At 40.9% G+C, this 17,491-nt stretch overlaps 1 protein-coding gene across 1 annotated transcript in view; it reads left to right on the top strand.

Moving 5' to 3' along the window:
• The window catches only part of PPP1R1C (protein phosphatase 1 regulatory inhibitor subunit 1C), a 56,536-nt gene that overhangs the window by 18,480 nt on the left and 20,565 nt on the right, over positions 1-17,491 (top strand). Inside the window, 2 exon segments of the mRNA XM_009289568.2 lie at positions 5,990-6,027; positions 7,869-7,929. Of these exon segments, the coding sequence (XP_009287843.2) occupies positions 5,990-6,027; positions 7,869-7,929 (99 nt within the window).

Genomic DNA, 17,491 nt, shown 5'->3' with positions numbered 1-17,491 from the left:
CATGATGTCATATGGTATGGAATAGCCCTTTGGCCAGTTTGGGTCAGCTGTCCTGGCTGTGCCCCCTCCCAGCTTCTTGTGCACCTCCAGCCTTCTCAGTCGGTAGAGCATGGGAAGCTGAAAAGTCCTTGGCTAGTGTAAGCACTAGTTAGCAATAACTAAAACATCGGTTTGTTATCAACATTGTTCTCATCCTAAATCCAAAACACAGCCCTGTACCAGCTACTAGGAAGGAAATTAACTCTATCCCTGCCGAAACCAGGACAGCTCGTTTTACAAATACCAATGACAAATAAAAACAGTTGTGGTCAAACACCAGTGAGGCAAGCTGGCAGATTTAAAAATGTCCTTATTTTACTGATGAAGGAATCGAAATGTGAAATGACTGAAACCAAATTTTCAGAAAATTTCAGGTTTGCCTGCCACTAAGTGGCAGAAGAATGAAGAATTATTGGGAAAATGATCCGTTTCTTTTCCTAGTTCCTAAAATTGTGTGAGTCGTACATTTAAATGTAAAGTTTTGAAACAGGTGATCTGCCTTGTTGCACAATTAGCACACAGCAAGACTGGATGCAGAGCTCCGCCGCCCACTGCCCAAGCACACAAGCATCCCCCAGCCCGGCAGCAGGAGGAGAGAACCACCGTCCTCTTCATCACAGGAGATGGCTAAGTGGAGCCAGAGCCAGGAAAATTATTTTCCCTTTCCAACTGTAAGTCATCATTGATCGTATTGATCAGAAGTCAGCAATCGGTTCATTTCTTTCACATTTTTTGAGAGAGAAAGCTTTGCTCATGGACATAGTACTGTTTGGCCGTGGAGACATTTCATCAAAACCAATGAAATGAAATGAAACAGGCTGAACTATTTCATAGCAGTAGCATCATCTGATTTCTGTCTCTAGCTTGGGGTGTCCTGCACTGAAGTTTGCATGTGAAAGGCTGGATCCGTGCTTCTGTTCATCAACTTTGCTCTCTCCAGTGGCACTGTTTATACACGGGTGGGGGCAGGACTATAAGAAGGCTCCAGATTGACCGTGACATTGTGTCCTGAATGTCTCTCTTCAGGCTCATTTCTTTCAGATTCAAACCATTCTTGTTTAAATCATTCTTTAACTAAAACCTGTTACAGGCATGTGGCTCTATTTCCACTATCTGAGCAATTAGAGAGTATTGTGTTTATTATTTTTAAGGGAAAATTTAGATGCTATGACAAAAACTAACTAAATCCAAAGCCCTATCAGCCCCCTGTGATTTTTATCTGAAACTTCTCAGCTTTGTTTTCCCCAGGAAAATTCCAAACTCCCTACATGAAGCTTTCTCCAACAATTATACCAGCCTCTTACTGAGTTTCTTTTGTGTAAAAAGACAGCCTCTCTGACCTGTTCTGTTCCTCCAGTGCCTGACTGAAACTCTACAGAAAAGGCTTTTATTTGCTCTTGCCAAGGGGAAAGAAAGCAGGGTACTTAGCTGGATGAGATAAGCTTTTGCCGGATGACTCCACTGCAGAGCCCATGGGTGATATCAGAGGCCAAGTCTTTTAAAATAGGTCACCTCTTGCCCTGCATAGCTGCTCCAAGTGCATTAACATTATCCAGTGGGAGAAGAGAGGCAGATGAATTTTGATCTTACTCTAAAATGACCATAAGGCTTCCCCCAGCATGGTCATGCCATTTGCACAACAGTGGAGATTCACAGGAAAAGCAATCAGCCACGTCAAGGGGTTGTCATCCTGGCTATAACCAGCCTCCTTCCACTCGGTTCGTTTCTGACCTCATAATGACACCTTTGGGGTAGCTCGGCTTATTGTGTCAGCTTGGCTGGGTGGCTGTGCTAATAAACATTCAAAAGAGTTATGCTAACAAGAGCATGTGGGAGACAAATCCCTTGGTGTTTCTTCCTCCATATTTCAGCAATATAGCCGGGCCAAATCTTGCAGGCTTCCCTGCGAGTGGGTAAAATTTTGCCCTGGGTAAAGACTAAAGCTTAGAGCTCTAATGCTGAAATGGGCTCTGTGCAGGTAGATGGACTTTCAGAAGTGTCTCTCCTTAAAGAAATAAGGCTTCATTTCAGAAAGTCTGTGTATATATCTGAACTGATGGAAATATCCTTTAGACTGAACCTTTCATTGATGAACATGGACCATTTCTCTTCCTGAGGACAGTGACTAAAGCCTGAAACCCTGTTTATTTTGCCAGGTGCTACTCCAGCCTACATGAGGTAAGGGTCACACTAGCTCAGACATTATTCACCCAGCACAGGGGAACGTCCTCAACCGCTTTTTTCCCCAGTGCAGGTGTAAAAAAACCTCTAAAGAAAGCTCCAATCTTATTTTTACATACCTCAACTTTCCAGTAACTTGTATATGTACAAATCTGTTCTCAGCTCTTCATATGATTTCTATTATATCACTTTAAAACAAAAACACAAAAACTGTCAAGGAATTACTTGAGTAATTAGATTCCTGTTAGCTAATTACAGCAGCCAAGAATAAGTTAAACTGGAAAAAAAAGCCGTATGTTGAGATTTGGAATATAATACAGCTGTATTGTGTTTTGTGAGCGATGTTATGGTCTGTGAGGGAGGAAAATGGAGCATCATTAAAAAGTCTCCTTCCCTCATGGCCCCAAAAAGAGAGCAAACCTGTAAGGAGAAGTTATCTGCTGAGAGTTTGGGGTTTGTTTCATATGAGAGAGAGATAGCTGATCATTTGAATTCACATTCTCCATGATATAATTGCCTAGTTGTAAACATGATAAAGAAATTTCTCATTCTGTATAACTATAATTTTTTTGTGAGCAGAATCCTGACTGCACAGTAGTCAACGGGAACTAAAGGATGCTGAGAAACCAGGGATTTCATTCTCTCTTGTGAATCGAGTGATATCACAGTCTGATATTTGTGATTTAGTTTCCGATTATTTCCTGAGCCCTCTCAAGACGAATTTATGCTCAAAGAGTTCAGTAAAGAAATTCAGCTTATAATTGCCAATGGATTTAAGAGGGATTGAAGGGTGGGAAATGCGTGGCTTGTTTGGCTTCCGTAGGTGGATATGTCTGATTTGCAGTAGTTAACTGATGATGTTCTTTCTCACCTTTTATATTCCATTCTCATCGTAAATTCTGTTGTCACAGAGATTTTCTACATGGAATCTCTTGATGCCAGAACTGACCTGTTGTAGTGAGAGCATCGATTCGTACACACATTGACTCTCACAAGGACACTTTCTTAGTAAGACTGTTATAAGAACATGCTTTCATTAATTTATTTAAACTGCTTTCAAAGCATTATAAGTTACACTGGAAAAACACTATTTGTTCAAGGAAGAATGTTCACACAATTATTAATGTAATCCTTCAGTTAGACCAAGATGGCTCTAAGTATTTCCCCAGGCAGAGAGCTCTTGACTGAGCTCCAGCCCACACTGCACTCCAGCTCTGCTCTCTGTCACCACTAAATTCCCCCTTTTACTTCTGCTACAACCCCACTGTCCGTGTCTCTCATTACTACCTCAGCTACACACAAGCACTTCTATCTTCCTTCCGTGTCCCCCTTGCCTTTCATCTTTTCCTTCCCCTCTACAGAAAGAGTTTTTGTTTCTTTTCTACTCTCTGCCTCAGTCTATGGCACTCAGGGATCTCAGTTTCCCTCGTTCCCATTCCTTGTCACCTCTCCTTAAAAAACTATGCTCTCCATTGAGTCTTATCTATCAAAAAGCCTGTCAAAAATAAGCATTCAATGGTCTTTTTGTCTTCAAAAATAAATGCATGTCAAAATGTACCATTGACGAAACTGCATCTTCAACCAGCTCTAGCTTTCCCTTCATCTCACAACTCACTTGAAACACTTCATGTCTGTTGCCTCAGGTCTGTCTCTTTAGGTTGATCTCTGATCTCTGTTTACTGGATTTGAAAAACTGTTTGTTTGTGTGATTTTGTAAGTCATTCTTAAATTTCCATGTTGTCTGATGCCATTCATTGGCTCTATTTGCCCAGCAGATATGAATGATTTCTCTAACTCCATACAGGACCAGTTCGTGTTCCCAAAGTTGCCTGTCCTATAAAGGCTGCTAGGTGAAAGGAAAGGCTGGAAACTTTCCAGTTCTGGTAGGTTTAATGTCACCCCATTAAGAACACTAAACGTGCAAGCCCAAAGAGTTAGAGTTGTGCACATTCTTAGGAACAAGACCTGAAACCTGACAAAGCTGCTGATTGAAGTTTTTCTTCCTTATGCAAGCCTCAGCTTGGCTTTACAAAACATATTTTTAAACTGGGCAAGTTTAGAGTTTCAGGAAGGAATGGGGCATAACTCACTTTTTATTGTTCTCTGCTAGAAGTTCCTGATTTATTAAAATTTCAGCCTCCAAACTAAATCCAGGATCCTGAGCTAAAAAAAAAAAAAATCCAGTGTTGAATCATTGAAGTCCTTGTCTGTTTGGTATACAACTAATAAGAAAGATTACAAGCACATAAATAATCACCCATTTAGCCAGCCTAACTTCATACCCCAAAGTGCTTTACAAAGGCAAATAGACACTGCTATACTTAAATAGGCACTGCTATACTTATTTACAGGTAGGGAAGTCAAGGAAGAGATTAGTCACCTTACCAAAGTTCATACAAATGTCAATGGCAGGAACTGGCCTCCTGATTGTCCTGTCTAATTCTGTATCTGTGGAACCATGCTTTAGTAATCAGCACTGTTTTCAACTACACTTTTTAACCTTGAGTATAGGTCATTTGAATGTCTTTCATATAAAGGTAATGGGAAATATATACCTTGAAAAAATCCAGTATGTCAATTAATGTTTGCAAGATGCACAGATAAAATGGTAAAGAATACAATAGAAAATGCAGTCCATCTGCTGGGACTGGCTCGTCCCCTCACACAGCACACCACAAGCAGCCAATATCTAGAGAATAAGTTAGATAAAGTGATATTGCCTAAACCTAATTCTTCCCTCAGATCTACATTTACAGATCTGCCACACCTCAGTGGAAATTGCACAGTGATATCTGCAAATGGAAAATTTTAGAAGGGGCGTTGGTACAGTGAGAGATTGATGTCTCTGTTTTTAATGGCATTTTATTTTAGAGCTCCAAACTACTGTGCATCAAAGATCCTACATGATCTTCATCAAATATTTGGGAAATCATCATCAGAAGACAGACGCTTTCAGGCCATTAACCACATCAAGACAACAGTAGAAAAATAATTCAATCTCATGCAAAAACTGGTTGAGTGCAATGGTTAGGAAGATCCTTGACCCTCCTCTGCTTCATACAGTTTTACTTAGTTGTTCAGACAGGTTCTCAGAGATGCTTATTTCATTAGAAGTTTCTAATATTGACCATTTCTGCCATGCCTACAGTCCAAAGCAAATTAAGGCAACAAAAGTAAGCAGTTCCAGGAAAAATTTCAGTCCACTAATGTCATGAAACTTTTAAGATGAAAGATTAGTCTTTCTTCAGCTTTGGTTTGCTAATTTTGCATATTACTGTTAGGTGCTCTTCAGTACCAGTATTGGTATATTAATAACTTAACTGAGGTGAGGTTCTTATTATTATTTGAGTCCAGTAGAGCCCTTCATGAGTTTGCTGCTCACCATTTGGCAACCAAGCCTTTTCTGACCATAGAAGAAAGTGCAGTCCTTGGGCAGAGCAGCCACGTATCCTGACAGCCACCGGTGAGCACAAAGCCCTGCTGCGAACCTGGCCAAAGGACCTGCTGCTAAAGGCACTCCATCGCTTGCTGTGCTAATTCACAGACAAAAAAATGGAATTTATGTGCTTTAGATGTAGTGCTTATGTCTAAATGCTAATCAGGGTCTCTGGTCTTCTGAGACACACAAAAGAGAAAGAGAAGTTGTAAATCAGAAGGGTAATTTCTTATTTACAATAGTGCTGTAGGGTTCAGGGCAGAGTTGCAAGGGTTAGCACTGAGAAACACTTTTGTACTAACTTTTCTCTCTCCATACCTTTTCCTCCTCTAGAAAAAGATGAGAAGAGAACAAACATCTCACAGGCAGAGGTAAGTTAAATCTTTTTTTTTAAAACATGTTTATTGTTAAAATAGGTTTGTTGTTAAAACCCCTTTGAAACTCACTGATTCATGCTGGTTAATGTTTTTATTTACATTGTCACTCCATCTTCAGTAACACAACCTTTTAAGAATCATAGCTTTCAAACCAGGGCTGTGTAAAGCTGTATTGCATCTCAGCTCTGCCGGCTCTCCCTTCTCCCTGTAGCAGGGAACTGGGAAAGGCAAGTTTCCCCTCTGCCTTACTGCCATGCCCTGGCAAATCATAGCAAACCTGGCCCAAGGTGACCCTGCCAGGTCACCTCATCCAGCATGGTTTTGGGTCTGCAGATCACTGCTGATCTACAAAAGCATTGCAAACTCCTCCCTCCTCCTCCCATCATTTGCCAAGCCCACAGCAGGCAGCACATTGATGTTGTTTGCACAAGAGTTAAAAGTCAGCTCCTCCGATCTCGTTTTCTAACCTCCCCTTGCATAGCTCCTGCAATTCCCCGATCTCTTTCTCCTTCACCCATTGCTCAGAGAAGCAGGCAGCGCTTTAAATAGCCGTAGGAGGTATTGATTGGTTCAAATTTGGACTCAGATACAGACTTATAAAGATTTACTGGGGCGAGGATCAACAACCTATCCCACAGTGTTTATAAATAGCTTTCTCTTTCAAAAGAAGACAATATTTTATTTATAAATGTTATAATTCCATCCATTGTGATAAGGTAAGGTAATAGGATTGGCCACACTTGTGTGAAAGTGGTTTTCTTAAGAGCTGTCTCAGATGTTCCTTGAAGAAATAGATCTGATTAAAATTCACAGACTGTATACCAGTCAAAGTACTCAGGGAAAGAGCCATTTTTAGCAAATATTTGGGAAAAGGCAACATCGTTATGACCAAATACAACTAGAAATTGATTAGATGAGAAAAATTAAAGTTTGCCTACACACAGCTTTTTTAAAATCTTTTTCTTAGGAATGTGATATGGTGCTTATGTCTTCAAAAGCTAGCTATGTGTGTGACCTTATGTAGTTTTATTGTCCTTTGCATATGGACATATTTCATGTTGATATAATATGGACACCAATTTAACCGCTTTCATTTTGCAAAAGTTGCTCTGCTTTAGCACTGGAATGTATTCCAGTTAGTTTTTGCTAACTACACATTGGTACAATTATACTACTATTACTCTATGTGTAATTTTACTACCATTATTTTGGAATAATTTATCTTTTGTGCATAGATGTGATTTTGGGGTCATAAAAAGTGTAACTGTGTCGAAATAGATCACTTAAATCAGACCCAGTTAAAGGCTGAGTGATTAGTTGCTGAAATTATTATTTTAGGAATAATAGAACACATCGAAAAAGTGCAGGGGGAGGGATCTTCCTTTTATTTATGTAAAAATTTACACTGTATTTAACTGGAATATTGGTTAATGAAAATCCTGCAACCATTTTAATATATGGAAACATTTATTTGCCTTATGAGAATCAGTTACATAGACTGTTAAAAGCACAGGCTATCTTAATACTATGCTTAACAATATGTTTTTAGAGTGAAGGGTAATTTTCAGTAGTATTGAGTTTTGTTTTGCCTGGGAGCCAGAAAGGTTGTCCATTAAACACATATTTTTTTCCATCTAATCTTAGTTTTCCCTGTGTTCATGAAAGCCCGGGAGCCGGCATCAGATTTATACAATATAATTTTCTTAGAAACTTCTCAGATTGGTGTGTGCACCCTCTGAAAGCAGCTGTGGGGCAAGACCCAGAGCTGTCATGAACAGAAAAGTCTCCCCGTGCCCGTCTCTTACTGCCTCTCTCTGTGTTTTGTCCCTCCCCAGTCCCAGAGCGCCTCTCCCAAGCAAAGGAAGCAGAGCGTCTTCACCCCGCCTGCCCTCAAAGGTACTGTGCAGGTACTGTCTCTGCCCTGGCAGGGCACGCTCCCCTTGCGCCGTGGCTTTGTGTCTTCTCTTGCAGAGGAAGCACTGGGGCATGAGCAATGGCCCTCTGCCCATGAGCAGCACAGCTGTGAAACGTTCATGCTTAGCCATCGCTGTTTTCACACTTTGAAGTGACTATCTGGCATTGACCATCTGCCTGATACTGACCATCTATTTATCCTCACCACAGAATCTTGCAGCAGTGGCAAATTTATTTTTTTTTTTAAAGCTTATTTTTTTGCAAAGCCCCGATACATTTATTCATTTGCGATAACAGATAATTCCATCCCAAACATTGAAAAGAACTCCTAGAATACATACGTTTTGGCAGTGCTGGCTCCATACAGGTCTCTGTTTCTTATTTAAACCACTCCCGTATGTTCTGCCTCCCTTTCCAGGCAGCTGTGAAAAGGAGAATAGCCAAAGTTGTGGGCTGGGTATCTGATCATAGGAAGTGTGAAGCCTTTCTTGTGAAGACAGGGGGAAATGAGAAATCCTGGTAAATGTTTTAAGGGCTTACATGCTTTTCAGGAATGAACATAAAAGCAGCAGGAATATTAACTGGGATCAGAACAGCTACATTTAGACCTTGTTTCTCAAATGACTCTGAACAGAGTTTGACTTGACCATGCTTGCAGTGAAGCAAGGTCTACAGTGATTCACCAGCACTTCAGCCTGACCCTTGTCAGTGCGGGATCATTTTCAGACTGCAGACCAAAGGCTATCCTGCCAGGTGTCTCTTGATAGATAATGAATAGTCTCAATTTCCATTCCTTCTGCTTAACACAATTTATTACCTGGCAAAAAAGGTAGGGTATCTGACTACTTGTGTGAAGTACTGCCGCTGTTGTTAGGTGCTTTACCACACCAGCCAGTTTGACGTATCTCATTCTGCAGCTTCAATTCTCTAGTACTTGTCTTAGCAACAGTTAAAACATCACTCAGGTGCCGCACAAGACTTACTATCTGTTTGTCAAAATGGGCTAAAGTTTGTGTACTGGATATTAGAAATAAGATTATTACAGTCAATTGTAATAAATTGTGGAAGGAAGAAGCTTTGCATGGGTAGCAATAATACCTATTGATCTCACTGCTGTATTATTTTGCTGTACAAGCCTAAATTAAATACTGTGCAAATGAAGTGCTCTGTGAAACAGGTCCTTATATCTCCCCTCAAGGACTGCAGCCTACTCAGTGTTACCTTTAATACCCTGCTGAGACCTGGGGAAGTACCTGGCATAGTTTGCTTCTACATCAACTTAATTCCCAGGGACCAGTAGGAAAGTAGGAAAGTAAGTGATTCAAGATAGATCACAACTAACCTGAAATATCTTGTAAATGGAAGAAAGCAAAGCACAAAATGCCTCTCCTTGATACCTTAACACCCTAAACTACACAGTATTCCCAGATACACAGGTGGACACCTGGAAGTTGATAACGATTCCTATAAGCAGTCTGGATTGCTCCAGATTTACCATACTGTAACTGCCATAAATACTATCCTTTTTATTTAAAAATTACTTGAAGTAGAAAATTCATTATTCCTTCCTTTTCATTGTTATAAAAACATGAATGTTATTTTGTTTAGACTAAGAGATTAGGAGGCAAACATGTAGCAATGTGAAATACACAATGTTATGAAAGCATTACTGAGAAATACAGAGTTTTTGTAATGATTCTATTTTTATAGCAGTTGAAGACAGCAATATTCAGCAGTATTTTCAGCATAACAGGCTTCATAATTACACACTATTCCCACAGCTTTGCACATGTTTATTTCCTGTGGGCTGTTTCTCCTTCAGTATATTCACAATATGGTCTTCAATATACAGTAGAGAATGAGATTCTGCATGCTGAGCCTCTCTCCTTTACACCCCCTTTGGCTGCTCCGTATCCTCCAGGGCTGTTATTAATGGAAGATGGGCTAGACCAGATTCAGTACCTTACATTCGAAGATGAAGATAATAAACCTCTATAAAACAGAACTTGTAGTGGAAAAGAGGGACTAACATTTCCATTTGTTACATTTCTCTGGCATTTTAGTAGTTTTTAGCTGCTGTTAATTCAAAGTTACCATAAATAAGCCAAGTTGCAGGCGGGTGTGGAGCCTGGAAGCCAAGACAGCAGACACATACGCAGAGCTGTGGGAGAGACGAGGGACCATGGCACATGCTTTGCTCTATGCCTGCAGCAGAGACGTGGTCGAGAGAAACCGTGGGGAGAGTCATGCTTCAGCCTGCCTCCAAATCTCCAAGTAGCTCTTGAGATTATTATTTCTTCTTTGAACTGAAAACATTTTTGCTGCACTTCTTGCAAGTTCCTTGAAATAATTACAAAACTGTGTGAGAGAAGAGTTGCCGGTTTCATGAATTCATGGCTAAGCAAGAGAGAAAACAAGAGTAAATGAAGCTGCATGTTGTGATTACAAACAAAATCAGAAATTGTTAGCATGGTTAAAATGAGTGGAAGCAACATCAGACAAGAGTGATGACTAGTTACAGTACCAAGACTATAGTACATGTTACATGGAATATGCAAATACATGAACTTATCTAAAGTAAATGAAAATGCAGTATTGCTTATGTTCTACATGTCATGGTAAATATATGGAGATCAGCTTCTTAGTTAATGTGGGCAAATTTTTCCCCTCTGCCATAGCAGTCAGGTAAACTGAGAGACAATATTATTATTTGTCTAACATTGCCCCCAAATATTTTGGTTCCATCCTTACAACGGCTTGTTCTAGCTCGAGGCGGGTCTGTAGTTGCTGCAGCAAGCTGTAGCAAACCCATGGGTCTGCAGAGCCAGTGTCATGTTATGGTGCACCAGGCAGGTTCTTATTACTATATACTTGTGTGTACTTTGGCTCCTGCTTTTATTTTCCTAAATGAAAATGCACCAGAGTCCCTACAGATGGAGCAAATAGCTGACTCATCTCAGAGCATTGTTCTTTTTACAGGAATACAGTGTGCTGGAAAAATCAATGTGAGAGCTATTGATTTAAGTGGTAATCTGGAGAGCGAATCAGACAGCAAACCAGATAACAGCTCAGTGCAGTGTTCTTGTTAGCATTATATTACCAAACCTAATGGATGTCAAAGAGGTTTTCCATTTTGCTTTCAAAAATATTTCTTTTCCTAACCCTGCTACACTAACGTTTGTTAATTCCACACTCTTACGTAGCACGCACTGTTGGCAAAAGTCACTATCTGAGATTGCACCAAATTAACCCGTCATGTTTTCTCTATGTTGTGATTTACCTCTTGTCACATTGTTTTCTAGGTAGAGCAACACTCTTAACTGAGGATTCATCACGTCTATTTCCCCTGTTTGTGTCACTTTTTCCTTCTGTTACTCTTGGGCTTTTATGTCTGAACTTCAAATTCTCTCATCCTTCTATAACTTCCAATGTTCTAATACGCTAATCTTGAATCTCCATCACTTTCTTTCATTTTAAGCTCTTCTTCATGCGCAGAGGTTGGCTTCAACCTCCCTATGAAAAACACCATAAAAACAACCAGAGGAAGGTTTCTCAATTTGAAGAGTCACCAATTTTACCTAGGGCATTCTTTTCCAGTCAATTCTCATTGTGTAAGGCCTGTTTCTGTTATTTACTAATCTGCTTCTCATTCTGTATGACAAAACCAAGAAAAAGCTTTTGGTCTTTTTCCTCTGTACAAAGTAGAAGTCCAACTGTTTTAGCACAAATATCCATCCATCCATCCATCCATCCATCCATCCATCCATCCATCCATCCATCCATCCATCCATCCATCCATCCATCCATCCATCCATCCATCCATCCATCCATCCATCCACAAATAGTATCCTTAGAGATATCTTCATTATTCTGGTTGATGGGCTAGAGGAGCCCCTGGAAGCCTTGCTGGATTCTCACCCTTTTTCCCATCCATCCATCCATCCATCCATCCATCCATCCATCCATCCACAAATAGTATCCTTAGAGATATCTTCATTATTCTGGTTGATGGGCTAGAGGAGCCCCTGGAAGCCTTGCTGGATTCTCACCCTTTTTCCCTCACACTCGCCAGAGAAGTCTAAAATGGGACAATAACCCCCCCAGGTAGAGAGGGACCAAGTGGAAGGCAGCTTAGACTGCCAAGGCAGAAGCAGATTGCACTTATCTCAGGTAATGGTGGTTCCTTGGCATTTCATTACCACTAGAAAATCAAAAGAGCACATTTGAGTCTCAGAGCTACAACTGCAACTTTCCATCCCAAGGCATACTTTGTACAGAGGCAGGTTTCCTTTTACCTAGATAGTCACGTTTTGTTTGGTATATCAGCTCATCCTTGAAAGGAAACGCAGACTGAAGTGACAGGAAACAAGGTTTACAAAGACAAACAGAAGACAGCCTGAGCTGTTCCCAAACCTGCATCCCTCCCTAGAGCTCCCAGGTCTCCACATTATCTACCAGCTATTGCTATTAATACTAGCAGCTATTTAAATACCCCAAGGTCTCCCCCTGTGAAGGAAGTGCATTCCCGAGTGGTTTGAGGATTTCATTGAGTCCGCTGGTGTGAGTGTGCTAGAGGTCAGGGAAATAGGAAACCTTCACTCATCCTAGTTTACCCTGCAGGAGGCTATTTAGATCAACATCAAGATCCTACTAATTTCAGTGGGCTTTAAAGAAAGTTCTTGCAGCTTTCTGTGTTCACTGGACCACCTTTGCAATTAGCTGTCATCAAATCATAATTAAAGTCTTTCCCCACAGAGGTGAAAGGTACATGTGACTGTTTTCCCTCTCAGCCTTTTGGGAAATACATCCTTTAAATTCCCCTCTTAATGTATTTTTCTCTGCATAGAAACAAAGACTTTTTCTTGAGCTAGGCCCCAGCTACAACATTTGAAATGGGATTAAATCTGAGTTGTTATAAATCTAAGGAACGTTCAAAGACATCATTTTGGTTTGACTCATTAAAACAACCAGGACTCACTGGCTGTTCCCAAAGTGTGCAGACCCAGGGATTTGATACATGCATAATTCTAGTATTTACAATGATGGTTGATATTAAATGAGCTCTTTCTAGCTTCTGCCATGAATTTCTGATGCTCGGCTTGTTTAGTGCCTGCTTGTTCTTCTCTCCAAAGGAAACAACATGCAGAATAAATGATTAAAATCATGATGTCCCTCCTGAAATATGTAATTTATTAGAAGCAATTAGTACAGTATGTGGCCATCATCCAAATTTGTAACCCCTTAGGCCAGCTTGATGATGTCTGATGCATCTCATTACTTTGTGACTGAAGGTTAACAAGGAACACGGATAGAGTCTGGAGACATAAAGGATTATTGTTAGTGTGGTAAGCACTGAGTTTGGAGCCCACGAGAATTGTCGTGAAACAAAAATCTCAGGCTAAATTTACTTTAAGTGGCAGAGGAATAAAGTTTGTAAGTCTTAAGCAGTGACTACAGAAACTTGTATCATTTTACAGCCTGCCCTCTTATATGGCAAACTCTGTGAAGAGCTTCTAGCGTTAGCTAAGCACATCAGCATAAGAACAAGAAACATCATATTATACTACGAAGAAAAATACTGTGTCTTTGTGTGATTTCTGCTTCATACACTAGCTTAAATTTAATTTTTAGGAAATTAATATTAGCCACAATAAAACACATCTTACACAGTTTTCTGAACATCAAGCCTAGGTTTGTCAAAATTCACAGACTGAGCTGGTGCTCAGTCAGACTTTTCTTACGTGGGTAAGTCACTTTGGCGCAGGGTATTACATTTTCCCAATCTCTCCAATGATGACAAAGCACCTACCTTTTTTTTTAACATGACTGTGCTGCACATGAGCCACGAGGCCAAAACAAAAGAAGGAGATGGTTTTCAACTATCCTCTCAGTCCTGAATGTGTATTTCAGACCTCCTTGATTTTCCAGTGGGCTAAAGGGCTGTGATAAATACTGGGCAGATGACTAAGACTGCTCCACAAAAGCAGGCACCATCCAGTAGCTGAAGCAATCCCTGAGGTCGGGGCCGAGTCCTCCTCTAATCCCTTAGCAGAGCTGCGGTGTTCCTGGAGCAGCATCTTGTCTTTAGCCTGGTGACATCCGTTCTTCAATCCAGTCCTTTTAGGTAGAAGATCTATCTCAATATGTTGTTTCCTGGGTAACAGAAGGCAAAGATCTGCCTTATTATTCATGTGCACTGCTCTTGTTTGTTCATGTGTTGCGATGTGACAAAGCACCATCAGTGCATTTAGTGTCACGGGTGGAAGTCCCACGACTGCCAGGACCTCCTGAAGTACTGGGAAGAGAAAATTCATGCTGCAGTCTTGTATCATTACGTTTTTTCCTTTTGTCTAACCAGGTCACAAAAGAAAGGTGCAGCTTTGGTTTCAAAACTAGTTCTTCTTTTCCTTTATATACCATTCTTACCCACATCTTAGTCAGACTGCACCTCGATGCAAACACACCACTTAATGTAGTATGGCCTTGAACAGATTTTCTGGCTATGGGACTGTTCTTTTTCAAGATGCTACCTTCCAGTGCTTGGTCTCTTTTTCTCACTCTCTACCCTCCTCTCTCCTTCCTCAGACTTGTACAGTAGTATGATGACAGTAGATACAATTTGAAAAAAAAAAAAAAAGAGCTAAATGAATTAGTGAATCACTGAGTTGGTGAATGGGATACATTAGATTGCTGCCATCTCAAGTTCAGTTGGCTGCCACCGTTCTGCTACTGCCCAAAAAGTTGGCAAACGCCGCCGCAGTCTGTATTTAATTTCTTACTGTTGGCAGCTTTGAATACGTTTCATTTCACACAGCTGGCGGCTTCTGCTTCAAAATGGCTCTGGCCTTGGCTGCAATAAATACCACAGTACCGTTAGAGAGAGCGAGGTGTTCAGTGGAGATTAAGCTTGACATCTGCTCTACAGCAAAACTGGGACGTTTGTGTTATAACTTGTCATCTGCCACTATTACCTGGCGTGTGAAAAAGAAAAGATTGTGCCGAGCACTAACATCGGTCCCTAAATTACCACGTGTGGTTTAAGGGCCTGATCCAACACGGACTGAAGTCTAGGGGAGTATTTCCACTGACTTCATTCGGTTCAGCATGAAGTCCACATATCTGACAGTTCTTTTTAATCTTCATGCAATGACTATTAAACTGACCTCTTTCTAAGGGTATGACTTTATTTTTATGATAGAAGGATGATCTTACAAATGCCTTTGAAACAGCATTTATGACTTGAAAATAGTGTTATTAAGCATTGTTGTACTAAATATAGAGCAGTGTAAACATCATAGTATTATTAATTGCTTCTAAGCAGTAACAGACAACATTAAAAAGTCGACCTTTTAAGAGATAACACCGTAAAATACTATAGAAAGAGAACGTGGGAGACATAGTACTTATTTTAAAATATAAAGTAGAAAGTCCAGGAAGGGCAACATGTGTTGTTCTGGTTACTTTATATGATAAGACATATTTATAGTGAAATTCCAAAGGTTTTGGCAGTGTTGTGCTCTGAATTGAAACAGCTTTTGAAGAAAAGATAATATTTTTGTAGGAGAAAATATAAGGTTCTTATGAAGCCAGTCATTTGGCACGGCATTAAATTTTATTTCCTGGCTTTAGCTGTATGTTGTATGCTGGAGGTTAACAACTAAGCCACATGGCAGACACTGACTCCAGCGAGTCCTATTGTAACAAATAATAATTGCCCCTTTGTTTCTTCTCAAGCATTTAGAATCCTGAATTTGATCCCAAGCAAGATGACCAAATGAAGGCCTAGATTACATGGGAGCAGGCTCTGCCTACTCCCACTGCTGCTCCTGTTCAGCGTTTGACATCTGCTGGGCTCCTGGACAGGAGCTGCAGGATCATGCGTACAGCGGGGGCAAGTGTATTTGTCAGGTCCTCACCCCTCCTCTGCTCTGTGCCACAAATCAGCCCTGCTGGGGAAAGCACGCTCCTCTTACGGCCACGCCAGGGGGTCTGGCATGTGGGGAGACAGCGGGGGAGCTCACTCAGTTTATATTGGGGTCTTCTGGAGATAGAGATAGGTACGGTGTAATGACAAGTACACAGGTATAACTACAGAGGTACCTCTCTAAGTAGTATTTTTCCAAAAAGCCTCCATGGTATGCGGGCTCATGTCTCATTTAATTTACCCTTAAAAGAAAAGCCTTCCCTGCATTTGTATCTAACTGCATATTTCTATAGTTCCTCTATGTCTATTAATGTCTCCTCTCCACAAAGTCAGATTTCATTTATAAAGATCTCCACCCCCAAAAGGCAAAGCTGCCAAAAGACAGCATGACAAGCTACAGGCAAGCCCAAGGTTCATAGTGAATTTGTATAGCGTGAATGGCACCACCGTGCATTGAGCAGTGGCTGGTACAGCAAAATCATCCCACGACCTTCCAGCTAAGACTCCATCAACTGTGCTGGTCCTTGCGAGCATGTGTAGGTAGGCGCAGGCTCGCAGCCTGTCAGCAGAGCTCCCACCACCCACACTCACTTCTCCTGGGATCAGGGCTGGGAGGTTTGAAAAATGCAACAATTTCCTCGAGAGCGGCTCCTACCCACAAGCTGCTCTTCCATGGGCAGTAGCTTGACATGAGTTATTTTACTTTCTACCATCAGGTTTCACCCTGACCCAAGCAAATGTCCAAGTAGTATGCTAGCTTTGTGATATCTCTGTCTCTGAACAGCGTGGTCCTTATTTCTGCGGTTAGACCAAAATAAGGCTAAGAGAAAACTTGCTTCTGATTCTCAGGCACCATCTGTGTTGGGTTTCTTGTGGCAGAGATGTTGTCTGATTTTTTTATGATTTGATTTTTTTTCCTTTTGAAGTGGATGCCTATTAGTCTGAATTTGTTGAAAAACAAAAATTTTCTAGAGAAGGCCAAGTGGTTCTCCTCCCCTCAATAATTTCTCCCTTCCTTCACCCCTTGGGATGTGACATTGCCCAGTTTAGCAGGAACACAGAGTTCCCAAAACCATCCACCAGAGCTTTGGCATGGAGACAAGAACATGAGCAGCCTGAAGATTTCAACCACATCCTTTCAGGCTCGCAGCTAGGACTGAACACTCGCATGAATTATGTGTGTGAATGTGACCAGAAAAACACAGGAAATACTGCAGCAAGCATATGGATCTGAAAAGGGATTCATTTTCCTGTGAGCTGCATAGGCCAGAAGCATGTTGTTTAAAAAGCTCTCATCTGGTGTAGCTGCTAATTTTTCTTGCAACAGTGGGAGGATTTTTCAGATTTTTCAGCACTCACCCAACCTGTGAACCAATGTTATTCCATGGGTCTTTTATAGCCAGAGGAGATTGTCAGCAGGCTCTGAGCAATCTACAGGGTAACTAATTTTAAGAATACATTTAGAGGAATTGTGGGATCTAATGACCACTCAAAAGCAAAAAAAGAAACCTAAAATGTTTGCTCTCAGTTCAAGGTGCACCTTTACTGCATATGTTGCACACACAGCAAAAAGTATATGTAAACACGTGTCTGGTAAACCCTGGAAACGGTGCAGGTTTG

The sequence above is a fragment of the Aptenodytes forsteri genome, unplaced genomic scaffold, assembly GCF_000699145.1.
Source record: "Aptenodytes forsteri isolate BGI_AS27 unplaced genomic scaffold, ASM69914v1 Scaffold442, whole genome shotgun sequence".
Taxonomy (NCBI): domain Eukaryota; kingdom Metazoa; phylum Chordata; class Aves; order Sphenisciformes; family Spheniscidae; genus Aptenodytes; species Aptenodytes forsteri.
The sequence above is the reverse complement of the archived record's forward strand: the minus strand, read 5'-3'. Positions and strand labels throughout refer to the sequence as shown.